Source organism: Peromyscus maniculatus, chromosome 4, assembly GCF_049852395.1.
Source record: "Peromyscus maniculatus bairdii isolate BWxNUB_F1_BW_parent chromosome 4, HU_Pman_BW_mat_3.1, whole genome shotgun sequence".
NCBI classification, from domain to species: Eukaryota; Metazoa; Chordata; class Mammalia; order Rodentia; family Cricetidae; genus Peromyscus; species Peromyscus maniculatus.
The window spans coordinates 79,233,966-79,256,458 of NC_134855.1; the positions used below are offsets into that span (position 1 = coordinate 79,233,966).

Here is a 22,493-nt window from a genome sequence, read left to right on the forward strand (position 1 = left end):
TGCACTTCGTACAACAGGGGACAAATTAACATTTACTGAATAAATCGTCTTTATTCTGCTATAATTACTTTGGGAGTCCTTTTGATTCGCAGTGTCTTTACCTGTAAAGCAAACAAAATTAAACAACAGGATTTTTTAGCAATAAAATTACACAAACTCTAAGCCAAGAGACATTTAGAAGCCACAGTTAGTTTGCTGTGGCCACTTACTTTAAGAGTAACAGCTGCTGCTCTGATGATAAAGTCATTCACTGAGACTTTAATGTCATCTGAAAGAAAAATTAGCATATTCAAATCGGTATTTGTAACACTGACTCTTATGATTTCAAACTTGTAGATTACGGACATGTCTGGCACACAGTGATGAAAATATACCAGATCTGTATTTGCTTTGAGAAACAGGTTTCCTTGCTTTAGCAAAATGTGGATTACACAAAGTCTTACACACAGTTTAAGTCACAGATACAAAAGCTCACTTCTAGGGGTGGAGGTACAGCTTAGCAGAAAACTGTGCTTACTAGGCTCAGGACCTTGCATTCTATTTTCAATATTCTTCCCCATCAAAATGTTCACCTCTAAGCCTTGATTACCATTTTGTGAAGTTATTCAGAAATCATGCACAAGAACTTGAAGAACACGTTGCAACTACAATCAAGTAAAAGGCCCAACTAGCACGCCACTTAAGGGCAAACAATCTCTGTACCTGTGCAGAGGTTTTTCTCATTTTCAAATGTCTTTATTCTATGCACATTTTATAATATATTGATAATATTAGAAGATCAGTGTATGTAAGCACATTAAATAGATGATTGTATTTATAAAGGGCGTTTAACATTTCCTTTTTTACTAACAAAGTGTATGACAAAAAGAATTTAAGACAAGCTCCTTTAAGCATTAAACAGGGGCTTAAATGGGAGCTGCTTTTTAACTCAATGTCATAGGATACAGCAACTGCCAAAGATGAAGTGATGCTGGCACTGGTCCTAGTGCAAATGCTGAGGATCTCTGTGAATTTATGGTAAATCCATGTGGCCAAATTTCCTTGCAGTATACATAATAATTTAAGGACAAAGCTGGGTCCTCTCCCTTCCCATGTCACTGATAAGAACCAAATGTTTGACTTTTCCCTTTGCTACTGACAATGGGTATGATGGCACCTGAGAGGTAAAGCACACCCCTTTCTTTCAAGAATTTGTAGAAAGACTTCATGGTCAAGATGTAGTGAATATATGGCAAGAAACATGTATCCTGTTACTGCGCCATCATGGAATTCTATGCGAACAACAGCTCACTACAAAAGTATTTGGGAGATTTGAAACAGAGCTTAGACAAACTGCACCAGCCCTCACACCGTAAAACCATGCAGTAAGCATCCGCCGCACAGCAGTCTTCTAGTCACATATCCAGAAATATATAGACATTCTGTTTGGTTTGTTAAAAATCTCCTCTAGGAGTAGAAATCTAAGTGTATTGCCAGTATTTGGAGACATAAGGATAACCACAGGCTAAAGATTTGGTTTATACAAATTCAAAAATATGGCAGTCATATTAGGAACTCATTCTGTTGACCTCACCTAGCCCCGTCAGCTGCTCACAGGCATACAGTGACAATCCAGATTCCTACAGCCAGAAGCCCCAGCCAATGACACCACCTAAGCCCACAGCCCTCACCTAGAATTCGGTCCTCATTGTACTGCAGCACATTATCACTTTCTTCACCTTCAGCACCTGCACGTACTGGTTTCCCTGGCTGCTCAGATTCTCCTGGTTTTCTCCTCTTGACTACTCATTTCCTCTTAGTCCCTCATCTCAATGTTCTTATGTCCCAGATAGGAACTTCCAGTTCCATGGTTCTGATGTCCTCATATGATGATACCGCCCCCCCATTCCATTTCTAACTTTCATGTTCAGAAACATGACTTATGGACTGTATATCTAGCTTCACATAAGATGCTTCTATCTCCAAAGCTATAGGCTTCTCAGATCCAATGTGTGCAAAGGTCAACTATTCTCAGTTTCAGTTTCTTACTATGGGAAATTTCAAGTACTGCTGATAGTTACTAAACACACGGTTAAGAAACTGAACTTGGTAATGTTCACCTATAACCTAGTGTTGGAGAGCTAGGGATAGGACGATCATGAATCTCCATGGGTTGCAAAAAGAACTTACCTAAAAGTACCAAATAAACAAAGCAACAAAAACCCCAAACAAACCCTAATTTAAATTACCAATTAAAATTCCAGATGTACACAGTTTCACTCTTAAATTCTATCAACATTAAAAAGAGAATCCCATTCTACCAAACACTTTCATAAAGTAAAGGAGGAAGAAACATTTTCCAACTTTTCTACATGAGCTGAAGACAAACCTTGGGAACACAAACAAGCCCAAAGAAAGAAAAGCGGAAGGGCAGTATTTCTTATGGGCATGTGTGTAATTATTTAACAAATATTAATATAATTATACATAGACAGACTATCTTGGACTTGTCCCAGCCTCCTGAGTGCCACTAACACCCAGCCGATGTAAAGACTCTTAACAAAACATTAATAAGATCAAACAGTACATGAAGAAGCTTTGGGTGGGGGATATTGGGTTGATTCAACAGCTGAAGTTCAACCAATGTAGTTTGGCATCTTAACCAAAAGGGAAAAGTTCTCTCAAAAGATGACCAAAAACTTTTTGACAAAAGTTCGGCATCCACTCATGCTTAAAATTCTCAGAATACAGAGAATGGGAATTTCCTCAACCTGAAAACGATCTATAAAAACTTACTGTAAATGTTGAAGACTGAATGCTTCTCCCCACCCCAAACACAGGAACATATAAAGAATAAATGCCTATATGACTGACCTTTGTTATGGTACCAAAAACCTTAGCCAGTGGAATAAGGAGAAAAAAAGCAAATGGTCTGGGAAGGTTGAAATAAAATCTTCATGCTAACAATCCACACCTCTCTGAAACTTTATTTTGAAATGTGCTTAGAGATAGTTCAATTTAATATCGGAAAACATGTTTTGAAAATACAATTAAAAATTTCATAAAGAAGGGTAGCACCTACGTGAAGTCTAAAACTTACCACCTATGGCACTCTTAAATCGGCATTCTTAGATCAGTTAAGGATTTTATTAAGATCTTTGTTTGTTCAGTTAGTATTATCAAAAGGTATTCAAAATTAAGACAAGCATTTAGCTTGAGCAAGCAAGTCATTCAACTGTCCTTACAAAAAGTAACTCAAGGGAGACAAAAATATTAAGCTTATTTTTACTTATGAAAACAACCACTGGCCAGTAAGTATTAGCACTGGCAGGGCTCTGAGTGTGGCAGAGTGTAGGATGCGTGTGAACTGAACAGGAAGGAAACATCACCAAGGAGATTGTGGAATGGAAGCATGGAAGAACAGAAATCCTTATTGTGCAGAGTAATAATCTGTGACTAATTCAATATTATGCACCCAATCTATTTCATGCAGGAGAAAACATTGCTCCCCCTCATCTCTGTGCTAAATAAGCCAGTGAAATTGGGTTATGGAATGATTAAAAGATACACAAGGTGCATTTTATAAGGACTTGATTATCATCAGATTACCCTGCATTCTGCGTTAAGTCAACTCAACTTTACTAACCTTTGACCAGATCTCGTCTAACTTTTAAAACTGCGCCAAGGTCACAGTCAGCAGTAGCATAGGCATGAGGCACAGTACTTTTTGATTCAGTTAACCTCTTGGCAATAACTCTTCGAATATTGCTGGCAGGAATTTCAGTGAATGTGCCCTGCAATTAAAAAAAAAGGCAATTTCTCCACCAAAACATAAGTAGAATGAAAGAAAAAAAAATAAAACAACTACCTATCTGAAATCCTAGAAACCTAATAATTTATGATACAAAAGATTAATTTAAGGAAAGTACTATTAAATTTCTTTATATAAAGGGGGAATATAAGAAATCTAAGTATTTGGCTTGAGTTTATACAACTAAAATAGCAACAAAACATAGCAAAATTTAAATTTCAGTTATGAATAAGACATCTTGTATTACCATGTTTAAGATAGCTAGAAATAAACCAATCCATCATCACCATGTACATATGTACCATGTGTACACACAAATGAACAAATATGTTGAGTATGGGAGGAACACAATCACTATATACATATATACAATGCGTATATGTGCACATATGCACAGGTATGTTGAGTATGAGAGAATACAGAAAGAAATATCTACCTATCCATCCAGACAGTCTGTAGACAATTTTTTTTTACAAATACTGACTATAGGCAAATCTTATAAAAATGGCATATTGCAGAAAAAGGCAACACACTACATAATGGATAATCAGTCATAGAACATGCATTTTTGTGATTTAAAAATAATAATGAGTATCTTATTTCCTAGGAATTCAAAATATAAAATATAAATGAGATAATAAATCTTCCTGTAATTTCAATATAAATTTTCTTGTAAAGGCATGGGCGTCCAGTTATGTGTAATCCCTTCCTCATCTTTATTCTATTCTAAAATGGAATTATAGCCACCAAAAGATAATAAAAAAACAATAATTTATTTTTCCTTTTACAAATGATATTTTAAGGACACTTTCTGTTAGCAACGTGTTCTGATCACATAGAACACATGGTCTCTATATTCTGTGAGCATCTTAAAGACTTACCTTCCTACCTTGAATAACCTACTACAGCCACTTTAAGGAAAATCTGACACCACCATATTTTTGTACAGACAGTACAATGTTAATATGCATAAAAAATGTTGCCCATGAAACTCAGTCCTCTGTTCTTGCCAAGTATGATAATGAACAATCTTCTTTGTCAGTGGGAGCAGTGTGCATTTACGTCCCTGATTTTAAAGGGACAGAGAAGAAAAATGGGATAAACAGAAGAAAAACAATCTTGACACTTCTTGTCTCTGAGGAGGAAAGTGGACTCTGTTGTACGGTAATTCTAAATAGTTCTTCATTCCCTCAACAAAAAACAAATATGCCCATAAACAGGAGCTGCAAATTAGTCTTATATCCAAGAAAAAATGCCATGGTTATAGCACACAAGTACTGTACTGAGGGGTTACAATTCATGGTAAAATGGAACGGAATCACAGTTCTACTTGGGAGACAGTGCCATACAAACAATTCTGTTTGTGCCACGAAATCTACAAGAAAACCATTTGGGGTACTCTCTATGTTTACAACTTTAAGCTACTGTTTAAATGCATTGATAAAAAGTACTTATAAGCACACAGTACCCGTTTTTATTTTCTTTCTAATGTATCTAAACAACAGAATCTTACTGAGAAGACCTCACCGCTGCATTAGGTTGCCCAGGGATGGATACTGGTGGGATCATTGGCCGAGGGTAAGATGGCCCAGCTGTGGCCTGAGGAGGCGCAGATGCTGAGAGAGTGGGCGGAGGAGCTGCGGCTGGTCTGGACTCGGGAATCTTGCCCATCTGTTTCAGCTCAACTAATTTGAGTGCATCTCTGGAAATGAGAGGAAATTGGATAACCATGAAACAAGAAGGAATAGAGGCAGTCTGAGAAAACAGTTCTGAGGTGTGAAAGGAAGATAAACACTAAAAACAAATACTCCAAAATCTAAGCCAGTCTTTCCCTAAACCAGGAGTTCTCAACCTGCAGGCTGCGACTCCTTTGAGGCTGCACATCAGATATTTACATTACGATTCATAACAGTAGCAAAATTACAGTTATGAAATAGCAACAAAATTATTTTATGGTTGGGGGGAGGTCACCACAACATGAGGACTGTATTAAAGGGTCAAAGTGTTAGGAAGGCTGAGAACCACTGGCCTAGATGGTCTTCTGATTCTTAGTAGGTATCCAATGGGTAGTCATACATCTTCAAAACCCAATTAATAATTTGAATTTATAATAATTAGAACTCATTGGACATATCTGAGATAATTATTTCCCCCCAAAAACCCTCTTGCTTAACTTAGCATCTTATGGTAGCATAATACGTAGAATTCTGTGACAGGTCAATCTATTTGATCCTAGAGTGTACATAATCCCTCAGTATTGCGTAAAGGTAGTAATCTGTATTAAAAAGTAAACTTGTCTTTTATTGGAAAACAAGTGTCACTAATTAGATGAGCAATGCAGTAATTAAAACATATTTTACTTTATGTTCATGAGATAACTGTCACATGGCATCAGAAAGTGCCAAGTTCATAATGCCAATGGTTTTCATTAGAATACTTCCGAAATTATTATCACTTAGAATAAAAAAAATAAGCTACTTACAGACCTGTCTTTTGGACTACTTTGTAAAATAAAGGCACATTTGTTTACAAAGGGATAAAATTAAGACTATAATATATGTGAAGTCCTGAGTTCAGTTTGCTAGGTTATAGTTAGCAGTCAACTTGACACAGCCTAGTCATCTGAGAAGGAAGTCTTAATTAAAGGACTGCCCAGGTTGGACTGGCCCGTGGGCATGTCTGTGGGGGGGACTGTCTTGATTGTTAATTGACAGAGGAGGGCCCAGTAGACTGTGGGGGCCCCAGTCCCCGTGCAGGTGTTTCTGTGCAGGTGTTCCTGGGATATTTTAGATGAGAGCTCCAACTGACAAAGCAATTGAACTGCTACATCATGCTGGATTCCTAACCCTGAAAGAGTGGGGGAGGAGGAGAAAGGCGAGTCCTCCAAGTGTCACATGTGTCGCTTATGTTATGCCACTCACATCAGCCAGGTGGGCAAGGTACTACTCCTCATTTAGACACACGTGGACTCAAAACAGTTAAACTCAGTATCTAACTCAGTCTGTCTCAAGTGCCCACTCATTCCAGGTGCTGGGAGAAAATGTCGTTAGACAAGACTCTTCCCACCAAGCTTCATTCTCCAGAGGAGTTATCCATCAGTCCCATGAACAAATCACAGCAATGGTAACGCAGCCTTAAGAAGGAATAAAGCAGAGTAATGAGACAAGCAGTGAGTGAGAAGACGGGTTATTTTGAAACAGACAGCTGGGGGAGGCCTGGGCAGATCGGACCTTTGCAGGATGGTGTAGGTGGGCAGGTTAAAGGGCTGGGAGAAGGGTGTCTATGTGACTTCCAAGATGAGCTTTTGAAGAGACAGAAGACCAGAATAGAAATGTAGTGAGCAAGGCAAAGAGGTAGGCAGCTGAGTACAGCCAGGCTTGGGAGCACTGGGTAGGCCCAGGTTCAGAGCGAGCTGCAAAGCCTGTGTGTGTCTTCTACCTCTCTAAAGGCAGTGGACATGCTATGCAAATGAAATCAAGTGAAAGCAGAGCTGTCTCCTAAGAACAGACTAGCAAGGTATTAATCCACAATGAGTAGACTTCTGGGATTAAACAAGGAATTGGGATATGCCTAATCTAAAACTACCAGTAGGACCTTCGGACAAGGCCCTAACTCACCAGACACAGTCACAGAGGAAGAGCTGGTGACAGTACTGCTTCTTACAACCCGGGGACAGAGTGGCAGAGGGAGTGAGGGGACAAGTGTCCCCAGGACTGATCTGTGGACCTTTAAGGCTTTTAACCAGTTTACTTCTACTTGGAAATCAATTTTTACAACCCAATCTCAAACTGTGTCAAGGTCAATGACAGCTGACACAATTCATGGAGACTGATGTCATGAGGCCAAAGGCCAGCTGGATGAAAATATAAGCACTGATATAAAATAGGTCCCACTGACCCAGAACGATGACTCCATGAAAGGAATTTCCTTTTCTAGAGCGCTTATAAGTTACAGTCCAACGTTATAGTCTGTATTATCCCCAAATAGCAGACACATTTTCTTACCCAGATTTTTAGCTTTGTCAGTTGTCAGATGAAAACAAACCCAAGGAGCTGGTAAAAATCTAACAGACTAGTACCCCACTCATCAATCTAAAAACGAGAGTGGGATGTTAACTTGACACAGCCCTATTTCCCGTGGGCATGACTGATTTATCAAGGAAGACATGTTTTGGTTTTACTCTGAAGTAATTAAGATTACTGGGTAAAACAGTACTTGGTGAGGAATAAAAGTGAAGAGGAGCCATTAATCATAAAAAAAAAATAAGTAGAAAATAATTCTGACCAGAGATTTGCAATAAACTTTTATTATTGATTTTACAATTATATAGCTCATGAAGTGTAAATGTTAATTGTTGTTTAGTAACGGCCAACAATTTAGTTCCTATAATGCAGAGATGATTTTAATGATTTCTGCTCATTAAAACAATTAATCAGATTCAACTGAAAGCATTCACTGGGCATTAAGAATGCTAAAACAGAGCCGGGCGGTGGTGGCGCACGCCTTTAATCCCAGCACTCGGGAGGCAGAGCCAGGCGGATCTCTGTGAGTTCGAGGCCAGCCTGGACTACCAAGTGAGTCCCAGGAAAGGCGCAAAGCTACACAGAGAAACCCTGTCTTGAAAAACCAAAAAACAAAACAAAACAAAAAAAATGCTAAAACAGGAGAAAACAGATGAATTACTTGGGAAATTAGCTCAAGTAAAAGCTTTCCCACCCCTCAGAAGGTAGTTAACTCTGGTGCGTCGTCAACTAATTTTAAAGACTGTTACTTAAAACCAGACAACAGCCAACACGCCAAGTTCTGATGCTGTGGTTGACATTAACAAAAACATTAAGTTCAATTCTGATCTAATAGACACACCAAAGATATTAAGGCAAAGACTAACACTGCTCACAAGCCTGACTGTGGCCTGGCACTTGTCTCCAAAGAGTCCTCACAGGCAGGCTGGCTGATGACTCCGTGCTTCTGCACAACACATACCTGGAGAACTACCTCTGTTTTCACATGGAATTAAAAGCCAGCTCTGAGCCTGTGCTCCTCTCCAGATACAATGGCTCAGAGGTGCCCCTCACTGGCCAGAACCGCTGCCAGACCACTTGCCCTGCATTCTCAGCTGAGGAGGAGCAGACAGGAGATGGCACTCATCATTTCCAGAACGTGTTGTTAGACATACTGGGGGAAGCTCAGGCCAAAGCCTGGAGCTTTACAACTGTTTCAGAAGAGGGCATTTCTTCTGAAATGAGACACTGGGGCAATGTCTCTCTCTAAACTCCACCTTAGTGTCAAATAGCACACAGAAGCAAAGACCCTCCATAGTGCGTGCCCTCAGGATCACTTTTTTTCATGAAATCTGTCAAGGTTCATCCTTAGAAGACTGAAGCTGAATTCCTTCTAGTAGAGAAGGCATAAAAAGGCTGGGGAAAGAACTGGGAAATGGTAGGAGAAAGAAGGCAAAAGCATTGTAAGCACAGCTCTTAACACTGTTCCCTTAGAGCACCAAGAAGCTAACTGTACTAACAGAGTTTACACCAGTTCTTGAAATCCTTGTGTATGCATTAAGCATAGTGGCACTCATACCTGGTGGGCAGGAAAAAGGCTGTTCTTGTTCAAAGGCAGCCCGGTCTATGTAGTGAAATCCTGACTCAGGAAAATAAGAGCAGAAAGTCCCAGGTCTTTGTGCCACTGCTTTCCTACCATGAAGCTGCTTTCCCAAAGGGCACCTAGTCACCAAGTTTAGGAACCTTTCCTCAGACCTACATTCCTTGACTTGTGCACCATTTTCCAATATCCCATATTTAGTCTTCTAAAAGATGCTGCTGCTGCTGATTTGGATGACAAGCACCACTTTATGATCTACTCAAACTATCTCCTTCATCTTCATCACAGGCTCTTGATCCCTGGAAAGCTTATCAGTGCTGACAATAAGCTTAGATATCAGGTACTCTGCTAAGGCAAACCCTTCTTCAAAGCCCTTATTCAATCTTCTGGAGCCAGGATTTCCACTACCCAGACCAGGATCCCAGACGCACATTCTAGATGGCTCCTGCATGACTTCCAACCACGTTAAGGGCAGTATTCATTATCTCCTGCCTGCATTACTTGATGAGCCTTACCTCAACTGAGCCCATTGCCTCAGAGGCCCTATCTGTTGCAATTTATACTGCACGAGCTTGCCATGCTAAGCCTTCTCAGGTATAGCTATAATTATTTTGCATTTTTTCAAATCTTCAGTGGTTAATGAATTAAACAGACCCTTTATCCTATCCCTCAGATAACAGAGCAGGAAAACATCTTATTATGAAAATTATTGTTTTTTTCCATTTTTGCAGAGTTCTACTAAGGTACAGACTGGTAGGCGACTAACAAAATTAAGATATACACTAGTGAAAAACAGACCAGCTGCCCGGGCCAGAACCACCACTTTATTTCTATTTGTTCTACCTAAATTTATAAAAATTCTAGCCAACATCATCATTTCCAATCAATACTAGCTAAGCCTAGAATAAACACACTTCTAAAAACATGAACTCAGTCTCAAATCTTCAGGGACTGCCACTAACAAAGGTGCACACATTGCGATGGTGATTTTCCATGTGGTTGTAGGTCCATTTGATTAGCCTTTGTTGCACCTTTACTAGGCGAAGTCCCAGTAGAGAAAGGCTCATCTGTATTAACAGACTCTTAATAGACAGTTGTAAACAAAGATGCACCAATTTCTTGAATAGGAAGTCGTCCACATCAAGAGGTCAGTTCTCACTAAGCTAATTCAACACATTTCATAAATGACCATGTTCTCCTCCACCTGCAGAGCCTAAGAGCTGCTTTACATTCAGAAAGAGGATGTACCAATAAAGCTACTTTGTTGAAAAAAATGAACAAGGGGAATCTGGTATGTCTATCAGATTTTAAAGTATACTATAAAACATTGATAATTAAAATGGTATTAACTCGCAGACAGATCAATGAAAGAGAAGAGGAAATCACCAAAGAGAAATAACTACAGATGGAGACAGCTCTGGAAAAAGTAAACCGTCTGAGGGTCTAAGAATTAAACTATTTTAAAAGTCTATTTCCATATCCAGGGAATAGAAATGTGATTGGTGATTTGTGTCAGTTGCAGGATGTTTCTCTGCTCTGAGCTCTCGTTTTCTGATTATCACCAGTTCTAAGGATTGGCTTAGTTACTAAGTTAGACCTATTTCTTAATAATGGTGCAATTATTCAGAAAACAATCTTTGCATAGACTATAATTTACACTAACAAAAGGAATCCAAACCACGAAAGAACAGTGTACCTTGTTTTAAATTTCAACACAGAATAAGCTCTTTAAAAATCTTTTCAGAAAAGGCAAGTGAAGGGACTGAGGACGCACAAGCGCACACATACTCTTTAGTGAAGATCCCTCGAGGCCCCGTGGCTGTGCCCTGGCTGGCATCCAATGAATATTTTTCCAGAATGTTGCGGGCAGCTGGACTTAAGCGGAATCTAGGAATAAAAACATGAAGATGAATGAAACTAATTAACACTTATATTGAGATTCAAATGTCAACAGTTTTGCTGATAATTAGGAAAGTGAAATCTTAACCCTGAAGCTCAAAGATGGTCAGTCACAGTCACATAAATTATATCAATCTATTTTATTGTCAACACACTTTTAGAAAGCAGAAAGGAGTTACCAATTCTAAATAATCTTTAAATAAGGGTAAATGTGCACTAGGAGAAAGAGCATCCAATTTGACTGATTACTGTCATGTGGCTCTGCATCCAGACACCAACAGGGAACCAACCCATGGTGCTCCTTCCTGCACTTAGCACAGCATAACTATAGGCTAACTGTCTACTCCAAGCACTTTCAGTATATAATGGAGCAGCTTTGAGAGCCAGTACACTGCTGTGCAGCCACCAATCGCTGGATTCTCTCCTCTTCCCAAATGCCAACTCTGCACCCACTCAACAGTAACTCTCCATCCTCTGGCCCCGGCAACCACTGTTCTACTGTCCCCCACAATGGAGTCTTTAGGAATGGAAATGGAAAAATAGAGTATTTGTGCTTTTGTGGCTCGTTTGTTTAACGACTTCAAGGCTCATCTGTGCACTAGTTAGTATGTATCAGATTATCATTCCTTCCCAGGCTAAATGTTGGTCCATACACATAGCATTTTGGAAATATGAGTTGTTTCTACTACTGTGAGGAATACATGAACACAGATTCAAGAACACTGAATCTCTGCTTTTGATTCTTCTGTGTACAGATCCCAGAGTATTAGACATTGCTGGATGACAGAGACATCCTACTTGTGATTTTTCTGAGGACTTGCCATGCCGTTTTTTCATGGCAACCTTGTGACTTTACATCCTCACTCGCATGTGTTCAAGGGCTCTTGTTTCTCCACATGCACTTGCTATACTCTGGGGCTTCTGAAAGCAGACATCTCGAGGGGTGTGCAGTGGTGCCACATAATGGTAGAGTCCATTTTCATGTGTTTACCAGCCACCTCACCAATGGAAGAAGTAGCTCTAAGCCCTTCTCCCACTTCTAATTAGACTGTTCTGCTATTACTGAATTGTACCTTTGATGCATGTCTTCAAGTTCTTAGTATAGACATGAACATTCCAGCAGAAAACTCCACTGATTTTTACAGACAAAGAACTGAGGTACACACGGTCCTATAGCTGATAAGTGTAGACTCTCCTTTAAGCAAAGTAGCTACTGTAAATGTCTATGTACTCAGACAAAGGAAGTAAAACAAGCTGGGTCAGATGGTTTAAAAGGAGCAAATAGAGGGGGGCAACTGTGATGCTCCCTAGGATTGTGGAGAAACAGACCCAAGTGAAAGGGTCTCATGCTACCAAGTCTTTATTAGTTTTTTCAAGACACTGAAATTTAAGATTCTTTTCTGTAAGACAAAAACTGACTGACTGCAAAGCAATTTTGAAAAGCCACCGTGTGGTCAGTATTGTGTACTTCCATTGGTCAGGTGGCTTCGACAGGTTGTGGCAGATTCTTGGCTAGTGTCTACTCATGGCTAGTCTTAGCAAGACAGAACACACACAGTGTTATCTCTGCAATGGAGAGAAGACCAGGAAGCACAACACAGGTGACATGGCTCTGACTGTCACAAGTCAGAGAGCTGAAAAGACAGGGAGGCCAGGCATGGAAATCAAATACTCTGCGGTAAAAGGAACTAAAAAATCATTACTGACTACCCAGATCCGATCATTATACACAGTACTCTCTGATCAAATTATCACAGTTCTCACGGTGTGCTCTGTAAACAGTAATATGGAGCTGGTGCATGAGCACCCGAGTTTAGACCCCCAGTACCCACATCGGAGCCGGGCGGAGAGGCGACTATCTGTAACTCTGGCACTGGTGAGGCGGGACAACGTTCACCAGCACCGCACTATCATAGAATGGTTGGGAAAAACTGATCCCTGTCAGAATCTCAAATACGGAACTGTTTGAACAGGAACACACGTTAAAATGACAATCCCATCTTGTATCAAATGTACTCTGGAGACTAGAATTCACATTTTAGTAATTAGAATTCTGTGAATGGGAACACAAAAATGAAGGTTGGTCTCATGAGTGTCATTCTGTAATTTTAGAACTTAATTCAGGTTCGATTAGGATACAGACAATTTTATTCTATACTAGGCAAGCAAGGCTGTTAGAGGGCCCAAACAGAACAGGTATGCACTAATGTTTATTGAATGAAGAAGGATGTAAAATAATCAGTTACATTTCATTGTCCTAAGAGAAAAGTGGAAGGCCAGCAAATCCCAATGAAAATGCTTTGAACAGGATACTGACTTCAAATCCCAAAACAATCGTAACTTTTTTATATGATAATAATGTTTTATTGAACATACATGTTCAAATAAACACACTCACCGTGCTGTCCCTACTGTGTGTCCCTTCTTGGCAGGGCTCGGAATCTGTGGCTGTGGAGAGGGCTGAGGAGGCACCGCCGGCTTTGAAACTGGAGGTGGAGCACCGGTGTCTTTGGGAATTTCCACAAGTTTCCAATCTTCTCCTTCTTCAACCATCAAGCCAATGAGTGAACCCAGCTTTATATTTTTAGCTCCTTCTTCAACCTGTATTTTTTTTTTTTTAAAATAATGGTTGGAAATGGAAAGACCCAGGATCACACAAAGTCACTAATTCTACAACGTGCAAGAAAGACCCGAACAAGATGGGGTTCCTTTTCCAACTGCCACCTTCTGCCCCCTGCACCCCGCTTACTCCTCCTCTTCCAAGTACTAATGCTGCCTTTAGAAATGAGCAAAACCCAGAATAGCTCCCTCTGCTGGAGGCCTTCAAAACCAGAGCTTCTCCTCATTGGATGTCTATTCATCCGCATCCTCGAGGCTGTGGTTACAGATGTCAATTATCTCCAGTAGTTTCTACAACGCTTTCGGAATTTTAAGAGCTCATAAGGGGTTAACTTAAACAAATTAGTCCTATCTACTAGGATATAATTTTAAGTACAATTTTCTCAGTAAATTTAATCTGTGGGGAGAAAATATCCCATTATGCAGATAAAGATAGTTAACAATTGTGGTTAATTTAAGGATAGTTTCTATCTTTCCCTATTACTTATTTCTTTCCTGGAATATCGACTTAAAAACCTAGGAAATATCTCATGAGCTTTTCATAAGTGCATCAGTGATACAGTGGTGTCCTAACTAATGACCTAATATTCAGACAGTATCTGTCAACTAAAAATCTAAATAAGATAAAGATTTTTTTAAAGACAAAAATACTTCAAACATGTCAACAAAAATTTATTTATTAAAAGATGACAATATTGAATCGTTTTGGTAGTGGGAGACAATGTTATTCCTTTAAGATTTCCTCTTCTTCCCTCTCAACTACTAACGTTCATTACAGACTGGTTTCATGAATAGTATGACAGGCTGCAAGATGTTCACTGATGTAACAATTACCATCAAAAGCATGACTTGTGGAATGTGTGACATTTCAAAGTAACACTAATTTTGATGTTTATTAGTAAGTACACTATCCTTAAATTAAAATAAGTATAAATTCTGTGAGTTAGGAAGCGTTCCAAGCTTAGTAATTACCAGTGGAGAAATAGGAACAAAGGTTTAACTAAGACTTTCATATATGTATAAGATTGGAGAATAAATAAATAAATAAATAAAGAGGTATTTATAAGCTTTGGAAAATACTAAAAAATTTTTTAAACTTAGTTGCTTAGCTGTTTGTCATACACCAAAACATGTTATTTCCGTTGACTATTAATTTCCTTTAGCACTTTTTATTTTTATAGATTTATTTACACTACTTTATGTGTTAGAGTGTTTTGCCTACATGTCTTCCTGGTGCCCATGGAAGTCATTTCAGATTTAGGATGTTGTTCAAGTCACCTTTCAGAAATCTACTTAGATTTTCAAAGTAAAAGCTTCCCCCAAAACTGTTCTGCATTTGAATCTTGGCTTTTTTGTTTTGGGGGGTTTCTTTGGGAGGGGGTTTGGGTTTTTTGTTTGTTCTGTTTCACTTACTACAAAGCATCCACATTAATTACTCCACACAAACCCTGCGACAATGACAGCAACACTTTCACCATCAGTGAGAAACCAACTACATCAAAATACCAAATAAAACTTAGAGTACTCACACTTTTTCCTCACTTTAAATGACACAATGAAGCATATAATGGAAAAGGACAGATCCTATACCACCCTACAGCCTGACTAATTCAACACAAGTTCAAGAGTGGTCATAATAGTTCCACTTAATGTCACTAAAATCTTGAAATGAATTTAAGACAATGCCTATTCCCTTCACACATGCTAGTTTGGTGCAGACATTTGCTTCTGTTGTATTTAGCAAACAGTCAGAGCTTGTTCGGACACAGTAACAGAAGCATAAACATCATCTGCAAAACTGCACTTAGAAACCTATCAGGCCTTCGCTACCTTCCCCTCTCCTAGCTTGTTGCTCCAGCAAAACACCCAAGTCTGAGGACAATAGGCATCCAAGACGTCCCTACTGTCTCACTCAATCAAAACCCTTGACTGCTCTTATGCCAATGTGCTTTACTACTAAATGCAGTATTCTCACTCTCGGTTCTACTCACAGCCAGTAAAAAGATCCTGAATCTTGAGTCTGTTCGGGTCAGCTGTCTTCCCTCCCACGTGTTTAGATAGCTTCCTGGGTTTCAACACTGGCTTTGCTACAATAGCTAGTACTAACTGGCTCTGTGAGCACAGTAATGATTACTTCACCATGCCTGTTTCATGATCTGTCAATTGAGACAGCAGCAGTCGCCATGGCACAGATTTGTTTGTTAGGAGGGATAAAGAAGTTAAGATAGAAGGGATTTAGAACAGTGCCCGCCATTTCACATAAACAGTAAAAGTATAATTACAATTTCTGTGTTTACCTTCAAGTTATTAATTCTTAAAACAAATATACTCAACAAGGATCAATATTAAACTACAAAGTACATTTGGTAAGGATTGGAAATCATGCCTAATAAGTCAGCACATATTCAGGACTGTAATAAGAGACAAACTACCTCCTGATAATATTTAAATAGAGGATAAATTGTACCCCTCAGCCTAGGCTAGCTCCTACAGGATTTTTTTTTTTTTTTTTTTAACCAGAGATGCTCCTGTAAGCTGACACTAAGTATGGTAAACATGCTAAACCCAGCTCAGGTAGGCTTACTAGCAGAATCAAAGGGCAGGATGCTGAGATGAAGACAAAGTGTCTACAACAGGACTCCCAGCTGAAAGGGTGGCTGAGAGTCCATCATCATCAAAGACACTAATAAAGGCAGGTGTGGTGACACACGTGTAACCCAGTATTCCAGAGGTGGGAGCAGGAGGATCTGGAGATCAAGAGATATTCAGCTACACAGGGAATCAGAGGGCTACTTAGATCCACTGTCACTTATGAAACACAAATACAACAAAAGCTAATGATAAATGCTATCTTTTTAATTTTGGCATTAGAAAATAACCAGCACACTAAGTAATTATTTAAATATTTTTATTCTTTTAAAATTGAACTGATTACTGAAGTTCAAACAGCAGCTAGTGCAGAGGAGTCTCAACTGATACATTGATTCAGGTCTCTACACAGTTTTAAATAGCTCTTACTCTTCAGTATCACCTTCTTAATTTACATGCACACTGAACTCCGACTTAAAGGAAGTATGAAAGGGTAAGCACATCAATGACAGTTACAATGTAGAAAATAATAGCTACAATGTAGAAGAGACACTAAGTCCAAGTAGTAGTTGCCTGCCTTCCCAGGGCCAGACAAGGTTCTACTGATGTGTCCAATGCACCTGACAAGCCAGGAAGTAAATTAGTATTCCAATAAACAGATCAGGAGCCTGAGGCCAAGGTTACAACTTGCTCAGGATGCCACAGCTAGGATTTAAATGAACTGCCCATAGACAGCATGACTTAGAGTAGCACCATGCCTGTTAGTTAAATCACAACCTTCTGCTCAATGCTGCCGCCTTTCATCTCCAGTTGGTGCAGTATCTATACAGTGGACATAACTGACTTACTTTTTAACTCATGAAGGACACCCTCAAAATACATCACTTACCGATTTCAATATGAAAAAGAGTAGAACTGAGAGCAGCCTCCATTTGGTAGATTAATTTTCTCTGAGCTTTGAGAGGGCACTTTCAAAATTATAAATACCATGGTCTACAGAGATTAACTCAAGGTTACACAGGTTCAAATTCTAAGCATAAGCCTTCAAATTCTAATATGTATCTATGGAGGCAATTGTGGGCAATTTAATGAAAGCAAGGGGTAAAATAACAAAGCTGAACTGAAAAATTCAGTCTTAGAAAATGGCAATGCCGTGGCTTTAGAGAAACAGCTGGCACTGTAGTATAAAATCGTGCTGAGAGTAACTGTTCAGTTCTTTTTAATATCCAGATATTCAAGTCTTCTCTTAAGTGCTTTATTATTCATGGAACTTTGTGTTAAGACACGGTTTCATAGAGCCCACCTAGCATGGCGTCTAACAAGCTATGCAGATAACTGTGACCTTGAATGTCTGATCCTCCTGTCTCCACCACCGCAAGTGGTGGTGATGTTGCTCCCTCCAGCCTACAAGGTATTTAATGTATACACACACACACACACACACACACACACACACACACACACACCCCTCAAATAAAGATCCACTGCTATGGAAAATTACCAGTGAATCAGTGGGACGGCTGAGTGGAGACACAACTAAGCTTGTGCTCTAAGTTCGATCCCCAGAACCCACGTGGCAGATGGAGAGACCTGACTTTCACAAGTTGTCATCAAAGCAAGTGCTCATGCGTGTACACATACAAGTATACACACAGAACACATATTTTTTTATTTCAAAAAGTTAGAAAATTTAATTATATATTGGATTATATACATATATGTAATATTTGCCATAGGAAACTAAACATTGTGAAAGCAGGATCAGAGAACTTCTAATAAACCCTCTTAATATGTCATTCTAAGCCCAATCTGCTGAATACTAAATGAAGACTAAGCTAACGAACTGATTCTACCTGTTTAATAATTAAAATTTTCTGCACAACTTTCTTTGATTCAAAGGAAATTTAAAAGCTCTTGTACTAAATGAAATAAATTGGAACTAGACCACAAAATTATTCACACCAACAGTATTTATTCTTAATTAATTATTAGGGGCATTTAAGCATCTTCTAATTAAAATATAATAAATATTTTTACATTTCAATGGAATTTGGATACAAAAACTATAACACTGCTTACAAAGATAAAATTGTGTGACAGAAGAACACAATCCCAGTGACCAAGGAATTATATTACCAAGAGTGAACAAGTTACACTTTATAATCGTCCCCAAACTGTGCATCCCACTACACTACTCTGTAGTGGTAACAGTTGTAGGATGTATTTAATAGCAAGCACCCTTATCTTTAATAAGCTCAATTATTTAACCACCAGACTCTGAAAATAAAAACCTGTTGTGCATCTTCCTAGCAATTCATTTTATTACGTTTCCTATCATGAGGATTATTGCACAATGAAAAGCAAAGACAGAGCTCTTGTTTGGCCAGAGAAGGATGGAAGGGAAATAGGACTAGAAATACCACCTTACTGGCTTCTGTTCCCATTTGCCTGGTAAAACTGCATGGTGGCCGCAGTATATGCTTCCTCTTTCCATTACTCAGAAAGCACTAGGATAATACTACAGTCCCAGAGGCCTAAAATCTATATTCACTCTTTCCTCTAGTGGAAAAACAGCAGTCACTAAAAGAGCCATCAACTATATCCATTTCTCACCTCTTTTCAGGGCATTAGGACCGGAAGAATGGACACCACTGACCCACTGGAATGGCTAGCAATTTGAAATGCATTACTGAGCAGCTAGTGGAAAATGCTATTATTGTGGAAGACTTACACAGCCCAACAATCCAGAGATGCTGCCAAGAACAGGCTGCCAAAGGCACATACAAGAAAATGTAGTTGCATTTGAGGCATATGGTAAATCAAGCAATCTTTTTCTTTTGCAAAATACCATAAAATTACTAAGCCAACTACTTTTGGTATGGATTTTTCCAGTTATAAAGACAGAAAACAATTTACCCTTCAACTCACATTTCCTTCAAGTGCATTAACTGTTGTTCATCGGTGTTTTAACTGGGCTGCTGATAACATACATGGCAAGAGATGGATGTTGAAAAATTCTACAGTGTTAAGAATAAAACATCAAAGGCTAGAAAAACTCAACACCATCAAGATAATTTTATAGTAGGAAACACAAATGACAGAAAGAAGGTCTATACCAAACTAGAGTATAAAATGCTAAAGTACTGTATATGTGGACAGACCAGACAAAAGCGGGTTAGACCTAAGCTTCACCGAGAGACAAGCTAGGGTCTCAGATCCAAACACCCGTCCACAAAGGACGGCCAACAGAGGGCAGCTTGCTCATGCAATTCAAGTGGCAGAAGGCAAAATCAACCGATATGACACGGGACTAACAGTTCCCAAGAGCCAAGCAAACAGAGGCAGCACCACTGGATTCTGTAGTGAACACTGCGTATTTTCCTACTCAGTCTTCCTCACTACTACATGGCTCAGATCGTCTCCACATTCTAAAAGAAAGACACCAACAAAATGAACTTTCTGCTCATTATATGTCATGTAGAACTGGCAGCACCTTTCAGTTACCATCAACTGGGCAGTGACTGTGGCCCGCAGTCTCAGCTGCTACAGCAACACCACACTGTCTGTCTGCTCTAGGGACAGTGTGCTGACGGGTTCTACAGCTAGCACATGGCACAGCCCCACAGCCACGCTCTACCCACACACAGCTTTGAGCCAATCACATCACTTGCTTTTGTACAAATGGTCTAAAATTCTAGCCTAAAAGCCTCGTACACATGACAAAATAAAAAACAAAAACAAACAAAAATGAAAACAAAAAACCACACAAAACTAGGGGAAAAAGGCAATTACTACGAAGTTTTGGCACTAAAACATGCAAATGTGAATTCAAGATGTATCACAGAGTAGATAAGAGGACAAACAGGAGGGACTTTTAAAAGAGGGGTTACATAAAGAGAGATCACGTCTTACCACTATTTTGGCTAGGATGCCATCGTCGCTTGCATCTAATGTGACCACAGCCTTGTCCGTCTCAATTTCACATAAGGAGTCTCCGGCACTCACAGCTTCACCTAAAAAACAAGACTAGGTTTGTTCTGCTGTTCTACTTTTTGAAAAATTTTTAAATTACATTTTATTTATCATTTATTATTTGCTGTGTGTGTGTGTGTGTGTGTGTGTGTGTGAGAGAGAGAGAGAGAGAGAGAGAGAGAGAGAGAGAGAGAGAGAGAGAGAGAGAGAGAGCGAGCATGTAAGCCATGGCTCCTGTGTGGAAGTCAGAAGACAACTTTTGGGAGTTGGTACTCCCTTTCAATCATGGACCAAACTCCGGTCATCAGGCTCGGAGGCAAGTGCCTTAACCTGCTGAGTCATCTTACCAGCCCTATTTTGTTCTTTTAAATATGAAAATTAATATGAATGTGTGTACAACATGAATTGATAACAAAGTATTCTGTATTATAGAAACACAAGTAGTTCTCAGTGTGTGTTTGTACATGCATGTGGATGTCTTATGTCTTCTAAAAGCTCTATAATATCTGCTATAATAAAAATGACTAAAGATAAACCAAATATTAAAAATAAATGCATACTTATAGAGATAATAAGAGAAGCATTTTTTCTCTGGGGTAAATAAAGATTCCATGTCTCACTATTTTTATTTTTGTTTTTTGAAATGAAGTCTCATGTAATCCATCCTAAGCTTGAGTAGACAAGGATAGCCTTGGATTCCTGACCCTTCCGTCTCTCAGGTGCCCTTCTTTTTTTAAAGCACAATTTGACTATTCCATTAAGAGAGAAGTGTTATCATTTATAACAGCTTTTGGTTAACACGGTAGGGCAAATTCAGAAACCCTGACAGCACTACCCAGCACGAGTGAATAAAGCATAAAAAGCATAAACAGAAAATAAAATACATCAGTGAAGCCAACTAAGACCATTTCTATGCAACAGAAACGAAATGAAACTCAAAAGGTGGCCAGGAGCCACCACTGTGGACTGGCAGGTTTCTGGGCTGAGAAGCAGGGCAAGAGATGCTGTGGGGTGACAGGATGACCAGTCAAGGCTTGCTGACAGACTATGGCTTCTTCAGGAGCTGAAGGTTAGGAAATGGGAGGGCTGAAACATCTCTCAACACCATGAGCTGTGGAAAGCTACCCCTGAAGACAAAACATGAACAAATCAGGGCGGGGAACAGGCAGGAGGGAAGACATGGGCACAGCAACAACAAAACTGTCCACTCAAAAGCAAATCACAAAACAAGCTTCTGAAACACATTAAGAAATCTAATGTTATGAAAACAAAATACACCATAAATAATTGGAACAGAAACTGAATTTTAGAAAAGCTACTGTAGCAAATATTTCCAAATAAATATTTTGAGATAAAATAGCCATTGCAAACACAAGGAATTTTTAAAAAACTACAGAAATGAAACAAAACGGGGTCAAGAAAAAAACCAATTAAAAACTGTGGGAAGAAGTGGAGCCACTGAACTAAGGCACTGATGAGACCCAGCAAAAGCATGGTAATGAAGGAGGTGCCGAACGAACGCACTGAGAACGGCAGACAGAACTAAAGGAGGAGGAAGCAGGGGGGTAACAGCCTGAGGATGGTGTTCTCTCACGAGTTTCGGGGACAGTGGCTAGAGGGACAGCTGAGAAGCAGCTGTGACGAGACCACTGCGAGATGTATGTTCCCAACACTAGATGGGTGTCAGCATGCGGAATCGGAACGGCTGCACTGACTAGAACGGGCACATAAAGGGGTCTTGTGGCTTGGACGGAGGCTCCACACAAGGGAATATGTATGCATAAAAATTAAATGGGCTTCAATATTATACATGCTTTACTTGATGAAAAATTCAGCAGGGAACAAGATTATTAGACTGTATAAACATGAATCCACATTTGATAACCAGAGAGACTGTACACTATGAACAATAGAAAAAACATTTTAAAAAGCTATCAGAGGAAAAAACAGATTACCTCAATGGAATGACAGACTGAGAGCACACTTCATCAGCTGCAAGAGTCAGGACAACGAAGTAACATTC

The 22,493-nt window shown here is 39.3% G+C and overlaps 1 protein-coding gene across 1 annotated transcript in view; it reads right to left on the reverse strand.

Moving 5' to 3' along the window:
- The window catches only part of Pdhx (pyruvate dehydrogenase complex component X), a 65,871-nt gene that overhangs the window by 10,014 nt on the left and 33,364 nt on the right, over positions 1-22,493 (reverse strand). Inside the window, exons 3-8 of the mRNA XM_006983631.4 lie at positions 20,411-20,511; positions 13,689-13,891; positions 11,180-11,278; positions 5,318-5,492; positions 3,626-3,773; positions 210-268 (exon numbers count right to left, since the gene is read on the reverse strand). Coding sequence (XP_006983693.2) covers positions 210-268; positions 3,626-3,773; positions 5,318-5,492; positions 11,180-11,278; positions 13,689-13,891; positions 20,411-20,511 — 785 coding nt within the window. The remainder of the gene's footprint in view (positions 1-209; positions 269-3,625; positions 3,774-5,317; positions 5,493-11,179; positions 11,279-13,688; positions 13,892-20,410; positions 20,512-22,493) is intronic.